The 11,277-nt window shown below is 41.8% G+C and overlaps 1 protein-coding gene across 7 annotated transcripts in view; it reads right to left on the bottom strand.

Moving 5' to 3' along the window:
* NTRK3 (neurotrophic receptor tyrosine kinase 3) overlaps window positions 1-11,277 on the bottom strand; it is a 420,101-nt gene that overhangs the window by 12,498 nt on the left and 396,326 nt on the right. For all 7 annotated transcript variants that reach the window (XM_075575194.1, XM_075575195.1, XM_075575196.1 and 4 more), the window contains one exon: window positions 10,136-10,294. In XM_075575194.1, coding sequence (XP_075431309.1) covers window positions 10,136-10,294 — 159 coding nt within the window. The remainder of the gene's footprint in view (window positions 1-10,135; window positions 10,295-11,277) is intronic.

Below are 11,277 nucleotides of genomic sequence, written 5' to 3'. Positions count from 1 at the left end.
CAACCCATCCTCCTGCCTCATCAAAATCAATGTGTTATTTATATATATATATTAAGTATGTCTGTACACTGTGAACCCATTTAACTGCCCCAAAAACCTCTGTGCTGACCTACCATTAATCCCGTCAAACTTTCTCCAAACTCCAATAGGGAAAACTCCCAGTGCTAAATTGTTTAAGCATGTTCTCAGTGTTTTCCTCTCTGTTACTGGGGAAATACGAGTAAAATAAAGTTCATCCACTAATTTGGAAGAATTAAAAGTAAAATCCCAATCTGGTGACAATATCAGCCGTTGGGCGATGTTTGCTGCTATTGTTCTTATAACGAGTCAGGAAATATTTGTACTTATTCCCAAACTGAGAAGAATCACTGGGGTTGATGGTTTTTTATTTCAGCAGTCTGAGCTTTCATAGCAAGACTGTGTTTGCTTAAGACTTAAAGCAGGGTTGGCCAATTCCTGTCCTCAAGGACCACCAACAGGTCAGGATTTCAGGATATCCCTGCTTCAGCACAGGTTTCGTAGTCATTGAGTGAGTCACTGATTTAACCACCTGTGTTGAAGCAGCATATCCCCAATACCTGGCCTGTTTGTGGCCCTTGAGGACTGGAGTTGGCCGCTGCTGGCTTAAAGCATTTTCCCATTACTTGTCTGGGTATTATACCGCTCACTGATCATGGAGATCTAATGACAGCAGACATTGCTCGTGTTGTTCTGTGTTCTGTAAAGCAGCGACCAAACTTCTACTTCAGTGATTGGGTGGGTTAGAAACCTTTTTAATATCCCATGTGTGGAAACATACAGCTAGGCTTGTAATCAAGTCTATTGTATCCATATATGTAAGCTTATAAATCCCAAACACTATTTAATATTTCCACACTATAAAGTGTATCACACTTTTAAACTAGGATTTTAAACTAAGATGGAGGGTGGAGGGGAATGAAACAGATATTGAACTAAATGGAATAGATGAGGATACAAGGTGGTATGGAGGTAGAATGGGGGCAAGTGCAAGTTTGACAAGCAGTGAGATACCCATAGTAAATAGAGATAATACTAGAAAACTTCTAAAGACTAAACAAAGTGGGCGCAGAAAGGAAGGAGCAGATAAGATAATAGTACAGGCTAAAAAAAAAACTAAATGCATGCTTGCTAATGCAAGAAGCCTGACAGATAAAATGGGGGAGCTTGAATTAATAGCTGCAAGGGATCAGTATGATATCACAGGCATTACTGAAACATGGTGGGATGAAACTCATGACTGGACAGTTAATTTAAAGAGGTATTCTCTTTTTCGGAAGGATCGAACAAATAGAAGGGGAGGTGGAGTATGTCTATATGTTAAACCAGATCTAAAACCTATTATAAGGGATGATGTCTATGAAGGGATGATGAAAATGTAGAGACCATGTGGATAGAAATTAGCAGTGGAGGTAAAAGTATAAAGAAAATGTTTGTGGGAATAAGCTATAAACCCCCAAATATCTGTGAGATTGAGGAAGCTAAAATACATTTGCAAATGGAGAAGGCATCAAAACTGGGTCATGTTTGCATAATGGGGGATTTTAATTATCCAGACATAGACTGGGGCAATGAGGTTAGCGTTACAACAAAAGGAAACAGGTTTTTGGGGGTGCTTAAAGATAATTATATTACCCAAATTATTGAGGAACCAACCAGGAGAGGGGCAGTTCTGGATTTGGTCATATCAAACAATGTAGAAGTAATAACAAATATTCAAGTCCTGGAACATTTGGGTAACAGGGAACATAACATGGTCTCATTTGAAATAAATGATCAAAAAACAGATTACTTGGGTTCAACAAAGACTTTAAACTTTAGAAAGGCAGATTTTAATAAACTGAGGTCTAATCTAGTAGTAATACAATGGGATGATGTTTTTGCAGGGAAAATGTAGAAGATAAATGGGCAGTCTTTAAAACATTGTTAGAAAAGCACACTTATCAGTATAAAAGAAATAAGTCAAAACCAAAGTGGCTAAATAAACAGGTAGGGGAGGAAATGGACAAGAAGAGGAAGGCGTTTAGATTCTTTAAGTCAGAAGGGACAGAGACATCGTATCAGAATTATAAGGAATGTAACAAAAATTGCAAAAGGGCAATTAAATTAGCAAAAATGGATAATGAAAAAAGGATTGCAATAGAAAGTAAGGTCAACCCTAAAAAGTTCTTTAAGTACCTTAATAACAAAAAAATGAGAAAAGGAAAAATAGGACCCCTTCAGTGTGAGATGGGTAGGCAGATTATTGGAGATAAGGAAAAAGCAGAAGTATTAAACAAATTCTTTGCCTCTGTGTTTACCAGGGAAGAATCAAGTTCAATAGTAGCGCCACAGGAGGAAGCCACAACCTCCATATTAATGACCAATTGGTTAACTGAGGAAGAAGTTCATAAGCGACTTGAAAAAATTAAAGTATATAAGGCACCTGGCCCCGATGGCATACATCCAAGAGTTCTCAAGGAGTTAAGCTCAGCAATAGCAAAACCATTATATTTAATATTCAAGGACTCCATTTCCACAGGCTCAGTACCACAAGATTGGCGTAAAGCAGATGTGGTACCAATATTTAAAAAGGGAGCTAGATCACACCCGGGGAATTACAGACCTGTAAGCCTGACTTCAATAGTAGGGAAACTACTTGAAGGTTTAATACGGGATAATATTCAGGAATACCTAATGGAAAACAAAATTATTAGTAATAGTCAACATGGATTTATGAAGGATAGATCTTGCCAAACTAACCTTATTTGTTTCTTTGAGGAGGTAAGTAGGAATTTAGACCAGGGTAATGCAGTTGATGTGGTCTACTTAGATTTTGCAAAGGCTTTTGATACGGTTTCACACAAGAGGTTGGTGTACAAAATAAAGAAAATTGGACTCAGTAATAATATATGCACCTGGATTGAAAACTGGTTAAAGGACAGACAACAGAGGGTTGTCATAAATGGAACTTTTTCAGGTTGGGCTAAAGTCGTCAGTGGAGTACCTCAAGGATCGGTACTGGGACCCCTGCTTTTTAACTTGTTTATTAATGACCTTGAGGTTGGGATCGAGAGCAAAGTCTCCATCTTTGCTGATGATACTAAATTGTGTAAGGTAATAAAATCAGAGCAGGATGTAATTTCTCTTCAGAAGCACTTGGAGAGACTGGAAACGTGGGCAGGTAAATGGCAAATGAGGTTTAATACAGATAAATGTAAGGTTATGCATTTGGGATGCAAGAATAAAAAGGCGACTTACAAATTAAATGGAGATATATTGGGGGAATCCTTGATGGAGAAGGATTTAGGAGTGCTTGTAGACAGCAGGCTTAGCAATAGTGCCCAATGTCATGCAGTAGCTGCAAAGGCAAACAAGATCTTATCTTGCATCAAACGGGCAATGGATGGAAGGGAAGTAAACATAATTATGCCCCTTTACAAAGCATTAGTAAGACCACACCTTGAATATGGAGTACAATTTTGGGCACCAATCCTAAGAAAAGACATTATGGAACTAGAGAGAGTGCAGAGAAGAGCCACCAAATTAATAAAGGGGGTGGACATTCTAACTTATGAGGAGAGGCTAGCTAAATTAGATTTATTTACATTAGAAAAGAGGCGTCAAAGAGGGGATATGATAACTATATACAAATATATTCAGGGACAATACAAGGAGCTTTCAAAATAACTATTCATCCCATGGGCAGTACAAAGGACTCTGGGCCATCCTTTAAGGTTGGAGGAAAGGAAATTTCACCAGCAACAAAGGAAAGGGTTCTTTACAGTAAGGGCAGTTAAAATGTGGAATTCATTACCCATGGAGACTGTGATGGCAGATACACTAGATTTGTTAAAAAAAAGGTTGGACATCTTTTTAGATGGGAAAGGTATACAGGGATATACCAAATAAGTATACATGGGAAGGATGTTGATCCAGGGATTAATCCGATTGCCAATTCTTGGAGTCAGGAAGGAATTAATTTTTCCCCTTAATGGGGTTTTTTTTGTCTGCCTTCCTCTGGATCAATAAGTAAGTATAGATATAGAATAAAGTATCTGTTGTCTAAATTTAGCATAGGTTGAACTTGATGGACGTACGTCTTTTTTCAACCTCATCTACTATGTAACTATGTAACTATGTAACATTCGTCATAGTTTGTTGCAGCTGTTACTGTAACATTCAAATGGGAGCTCAGATTTAAAAGTCAGAAACGTACTTTACAATTGAGACATGAAAGTGAGCTGACACTCTAAAACATTTCTTCAGCTTGGTTCAGAGTTCTTTAAACATTTAACTGGAGTAATATATATGAGATCTATAATATAAAATTGTCCACAACTGGAAGTCATTTTTGTACTTTTTGTACTCACTGTTATTTTGAGAACAAAATATTAATGCAAAGAGTTTGTACGTGCACAAAAACTCATCCAGGGCCATCCCTACATCAAAGGAATAATGTTCTATTACAATTATTTCCCCCCCTGAGATTCTATTGACACTGCAAAACTTTCACGTGTTAAAAATAGAAGTAAAAATAATAAGTGTTGGGCTGAATTATTTCGTTTGTCTCTAGTGCAAGAGGTCACTAGGCCTATAAAAGTATTTTATACCAGTGAAATCATTACAAGAACAGTGCCCGTTCCACTTGTAGTAGTTTAATTGAAACCATTACTGTAACCCCCTGAGGTTTTCAACAATGTGTGTGCTGTCTCAAGTGCTGAACTGCTGATACATAGTGTATGTAGCATTCACATCATCTAGTCTGTGGCTATTCTGGAACCAGGGTCAAGTGTAGGATGTGAATGAGGCCAGATAGCTTAACTCATCCCTCTTTGAAAGCACAACAAGTCCTTATGTATTTTCTTAACTTTATTGGGAAAGTCACAGCAAATAAAGGGTACTTGTAGATGTTGTGGAGTGGTAAGAGAGTGCTTCTCTATGTGGAATGCTTTGTATCAAGGGAAGGTAAGAACAGAATGGCCTTGCCAGGGGGTAGATAGCATGAGAGGTACTCAGCCTGCTTAGGATGGAAAAGGAAGTGAGTAATCTTTGTCACACAGGAATAGTGACAGGATTATGGGAAAATATATATTAGACAGCACACAAAGTATGTATAAAGGGAAAAGCTGGTGGTGCAAACGGGAACCGAGAGGACCATATTTCCTCCCAAATAATCTAAATAACACTCAAATGTTCCCAGCACTCAAATAGAAAAGCAAAGAGTAAATGGATCAGCCAAAGGAAAATTTTAATGATACACGTACAGTACCGACACACTTTATTCGAGTGTGGTCGGTACCGCAAGCCGGGAAATCTCCCGGCTTGCTAGTGGCCGCCCCTCGGCGTGCCGCGCGTCATAGACGCGCGGTCACGCGTCTTCGGGAGCGTGCGCCCCCTGCACGCGCGTCCAGGGGCTCCCCGAGGGAGCCCTGGTGTCCCGCGATCGCGGGACGGCGGCAGGGGGTTCCGGGGGACCCGGCGGACCCGGCAGCGGTAGGGAGAGCGCCCCGATCGGAGGGCGCTCTTCCGCTGCTTCGGCGCGCGCCCGTCACTCTCGGGCGCGCGCCAGGCTACTGCTGCGGCAGAGAACGGGCAAATGCTCGAATAAACTCTGCCGCAGCAGTATGATGCACACAATGGTCAAACAAGGACCAAAAATAGCACTATGTACTAGGGCAGGGGAAAAGACAGGGAAGGGATGGAGGGAGAGAGAGGAAACATGGGGGGGGGTTAAAAGTCCAGGGCAGGGGGGGCAATGTTTCGGGGTATGGAAACCCCTTTTTCAGGCCCGTTCCCAGGAAGACCGTAGTCACCTGGTACTTCCCTCAACCCTGTGACTGAATCCCTGAGATACACAGTAACAGACTATCACTGAATATCTGAGCTGAATGTGGTTAGGCTGTGAGCCAAAAGACTAAATCTAAATGGTAATAAACAACTATGTTAAAGCTGTGTGTGTAGCAGGGGAACTAGCTGGCAAAGCAGAGCTCTATAAGGTTAATGACCCACGGATGCAAACTTTGAGTCCAGCAAGTGCAGGAAGCCACGGGTGTGTCCTGAAGCATGTAGACCTGTAACCGCAAGTTCCTCGTAGTGCAGACAGCCCAGCACTTAACTCATCCCTCTTTGAAAGCACAAGTCCTTATGTATTTTCTTAACTTTATTGTGAAAGTCACAGCAAATAAAGGGTACTTGTAGATGTCGTGGAGTGGTAAGAGAGTGCTTCTCTATGTGGGGTGCTTTGTATCAAGGGAAGGTAAAAACAGAATGGCCTTGCCAGGGGGTAGATAGCATGAGAGGTACTCAGCCTGCTTTGGATGGAAAAGGAAGTGAGTAATCTTTGTCACACAGGAATAGTGACAGGACTATGCTACCTGTGAATACAGACAGGGGGGTATGGAAAAGTCCACTTAGCCAGGGGGATTAAAGAGGTTGGAAAGGCAACCAGCTACTGGCATTGTAAGAAGGGAGTGTGTAACAATAATGTATTGATTACACAGGCACTGTCATTTTTCAGAGCAGGAAAAACATGCAACTGAAATATAAAGGGCTTAGCAGGCAGAGCTGCAATGGGGGAACAGAAATGAACAATCCTGTTCCAGGACAGTGGCAATACTATATACAGTATACCCCACATACACCATTCTTTCTATTAACAGTCGAGCCAAAGTTCACCTTTCCTGTCTTGCCTTTAAATTCTTTATGGCAAGCTACCCAGCTATCTGAACAAGCTCCTCACCCCTACCACACGCAGCACCTATCACCTGAGATCAGACTCCAAAAGACTGTTCATGGTCCCAAGGCTCAACAAAGTATCCAGCCGTTCCTCCTCCTCTTACCGTGCACCCCAAAACTGAAACAACCTACCAGAGACTCTCACATCCACCACCAGTTTAAGTTCTTTCAAATCTAAGGCTGTCTCACATTTTAACCTGGTCTGTAACTGTTTCATACGCCCATAATATATATTTTCTTTAATTCTGCATGCAATGTCTTGTATATAATGTATACCCTGTTCATTTATGTAACTGTACTTGTAACCATGTATTATTTGTCTTAACTCTGTGCCCAGGACATACTTGAAAACGAGAGGTAACTCTCAATGTATTACTTCCTGGTAAAATATCTTATAAATAAATAAATAAAATCTAAAATTAGCACAGTCACATTTTCAGTATAAGGGGTATTACGGTTTATAGGCCCAGGTTCATTAGGTCTCATTAAGTCCGTGAACATTATGTTAACTTAAACAGGAACAGGCGCTATGTTTCTCCTGACTGTCTATGCACAAATAACCTTTCAGCACATGTATTTAGACACTGACACATGTAACACCGATCAATGTATCCAATACCTCATGCCCGACTCCGGCAAACCCCGTGCTGGCTGCTTCAAACGCCGATCTTTTCCTTAACATTTATGAATCCACAATATAAAGACAGGAAGTCACTGCACACAGGATTTTTTGACACAGAAAACGTTGTCCGCTGTGTTTATTTTCGTATTAATACCCCTTTTTGTGCAGACACAAGTGCACACAATGTTTCGGAGGGCTGAAGGGGGGGAAACCCAAGCGCGCCCTTAGCCTTTGCGGGGTCCAAGGCGGCACCCAGGCAGCGGGGACCCTCGGACGATTCCTTGAAGAGAGGCCCTCTTCCTGCAGTGTAGCGGAGTCTTGTGACGTCGCATTGTCATGGCAATGTACTGTCATTTGATGAGGGTCGCCATGAAAACGCAATCCTGCCTGGAGGAGGGCCGCTTCGGAGAATCGGAGAAGATAAGACCCCCCCCCCCCTCTCAAAACACACACACTATCTTGGGACACTCTTACCTTAGGGGGAGGAGCGGTCCTGCGGTCTGGGAACTTCCCATCCTCCAGCTCCCCCCCTCCGGTCGGCAGAAGTGGGATCCCGGCTCCGACATGAGGAGGGAATGTGGAGCCCAAACCCCCTGCCCGCGAAACGTTGTGCGCACTTGTGTTTGCACTAAAATGTGTATTAATGTGAGAATAAACACAGCGGGCAATGCGATTTGTGTCAGATATCCTGTTGTTTGTCCACTTCCTTTCTTTATATTATGCAGGAATAACTGCCATTGAAACAAAGCCGTTAGTTAGTGGAGGAACTTGGAGGGAGGAATGTGGTTATTTTAATAGGAGCGATTTGGAAATAGCACCTGTGTACACTAATAGTAGCTAGCATGATAGGCTACAGTCTGTTATGTCATATTAAATAAGATAATGGTGCTCAGTGAATCTGGGCCTGCGTTTATCAGTTACAAACCAAGGCCGATACATAGGAAGTATTGCTATTCCATAAAATCCCTTTCCGCGCATTTAAAGTACGTGAATGTGCCGCACGCTGTCTTCCAGCGCTGGAAGGTGTCTTATGGGAAAGCATCACTTGGTAAATATGGCGCAAAACCTAAAGAATGTGTTACTGTAACGTACTGAATCGGACACATCACATTAGGATCCAATAATTGCAGAGATTAGTTATGTTGTTTGTGGATGAGTCTGAGACAATTATATTGTTTTTTAAACTATATCAAATGTATAAAAAGAGGCATAATTGATGGTTACTTTCCAAATACTATCAATTTGTTACAGGTGTATTATTAAATCTAGCACACTTTTCTACAAAATTAATTCCAGAGAAATTTCATATGAGGGATTTATTAGTCTTCCAAAAACAGTTAATTTGTAATTGAGTATCAAGAGAAATAATCCGAAATGTTATGCAATTATTCATATGGAGTAATAAACCAAATGACTTAACATTTGCACATATATTGTCTCTTGACACCTTACCTAATAGAAACAAAACATTTTAATGTACCTGGATAATTTATTGATTTAAGGGCAACAGAAATATCAGAAATTGAGAAGTTGCATAGATATCCCAGGAGGATGTGTGGGGTACCTGCTACAATACCTAAAAACTTCCATCATTTGCACTGTTATATTACTGGCACAATCGCAAACATAGGAATCTAATGTCGGTGATGTCCGCTTACAAGTGTCCAGAAAACTCACCGTAACATTATATTATAGATTAATAACTTTTTATTTAAAAAAACCCCGTAAGAATGTGATTGCATTTATATACATGTCATTTCTAATCTAAATGTTGCAGCTTTTCCTAGTCATGTTTGAGATCTGCAGACGGAAGTACATTCAGTAAAGTAATGTAACTAATACGATCTGTATTGCACCACATTCTTTATTTGACTTGGTTTGTTTATCTTTTTATTTTAGCAAAGAATTGCATTTCCCCAGTCTGTTCAAACAGTACCTGCACATTGTATCCCCAGTCTGATCAAACAGTACCTGTAGATTGTATCCGCAGTCTGATCACACAGTACCTGCACATTGTATCCCCAGTCTGTTCACACAGTACCTGTACATTGTATCCCCAGTCTGATCAAACAGTACCTGCACATTGTATCCGCAGTCTGATCAAACAGTACCTGCACATTGTATCCCCAGTCTGTTCACACAGTACCTGCACATTGTATCCCGAGTCTGATCACACAGTACCTGCACATTGTATCCCGAGTCTGATCACACAGTACCTGCACATTGTATCCCGAGTCTGATCACACAGTACCTGCACATTGTATCCCAGTCTGATCACACAGTACCTGCACATTGTATCCCCAGTCTGTTCACACAGTACCTGCACATTGTATCCCGAGTCTGATCACACAGTACCTACACATTGTATCCCCAGTCTGATCAAACAGTACCTGCACATTGTATCCGCAGTCTGATCAAACAGTACCTGCACATTGTATCCCCAGTCTGTTCACACAGTACCTGCACATTGTATCCCGAGTCTGATCACACAGTACCTGCACATTGTATCCCGAGTCTGATCACACAGTACCTGCACATTGTATCCCGAGTCTGATCACACAGTACCTGCACATTGTATCCCAGTCTGATCACACAGTACCTGCACATTGTATCCCCAGTCTGTTCACACAGTACCTGCACACTGTATCCCCAGTCTGATCACACAGTACCTGCACATTGTATCCCCAGTCTGATCACACAGTACCTGCACATTGTATCCCCAGTCTGATCACACAGTACCTGCACATTGTATAGGACAGTGTTTATGTAATACTGTACCTCTGTATTTGAGAGCTGGAACCAGGGTTGCTTTCCATAAGTAAATATCTCCCAGAGGATAACACCAAAGCTCCAGACATCACTCTCCGTGGTGAACTTTCTGTACATAATACTCTCCGGTGGCATCCAGCGTATTGGCAGCATGGTGTGCCCTCCCACCTGGAAGACAAATAGCCACATTATCACCCTTATTACTGTATATTAGTGAATATACATGACCAGGGAGGCTGCCAAGGGGTTCCCCTCTCCCCCCGCCTTGTACCCACATATAACGCGAATAAAGACAGGAAACGGGAAACGGGCGGTAAAATGGCCACGGCTATTTAGTTATACATAAACTTAAGAGGGGTAAATGCCACTCCCTGCCAGACAGGATGGGGAGGGTCAGCCTGGCGGGCAGCAAAGAGACCGTGCTGCCCACCAGCCCCGGTTAAGAAGGCCCCGGTTGCCTCCTCCCCTGGCCTGGGGAGGGAGAGGTGATGGCGGGCCAGCGAGGGGAAGGCCAGCCCCTCCCCCCGGTCATGAGACCCCCCCTGCCCATGGCTGGGGGGGGGGCTTTCTTTGTGAATACACAGCAGTAAAACTCCCTGGTTTTACGAAAACCCCAAAGACAGTGTTAGAACATCTCCTCATTGATCTTGAACATTTGTCTTGTGATTGTTCATGGCAAAGCATACAGGACTTGTCTTGCTTTTTTGTTATGGTTTAAATCCTGATCCAGGGAAACAGAACAACAGATTTTCTTAGGTCTGGTAAAAAATTTAAAAAAAGCCACAGTACTGTGCGTGTTTTCTACACGTGTGATCATAGCATGTAAATCTCTACAATCAGTAGTATTATATTCACTGAAAATAAAATTGTATATACATGTTTGAACCAGGTCGGACAGTTGGAGTGCCTTTTTAAACGAGATTCACTTACAAATGTAGCAGCTGTTACCCCGTTAACATGAGTTAATACACACAACAACACATTAAATAACACCTGTGTTATCGCCTTAACCATTGTGTATAATGTGCCAGTGTTAACACAATGCATTGCGGGTGCAATAGCGTCTGCTTCATCTGAGTGTCCCCAGTATGAATTCATGTGCAATATATGTATTCTTTAAATGGATATATACCATAGTTGAATCATTTTAT

Source organism: Ascaphus truei, chromosome 18 (assembly GCF_040206685.1).
Source record: "Ascaphus truei isolate aAscTru1 chromosome 18, aAscTru1.hap1, whole genome shotgun sequence".
Lineage (NCBI taxonomy): Eukaryota > Metazoa > Chordata > Amphibia > Anura > Ascaphidae > Ascaphus > Ascaphus truei.
Note: the sequence above shows the minus strand (reverse complement) of the source record. Positions and strands in the feature narration are given on the sequence as shown.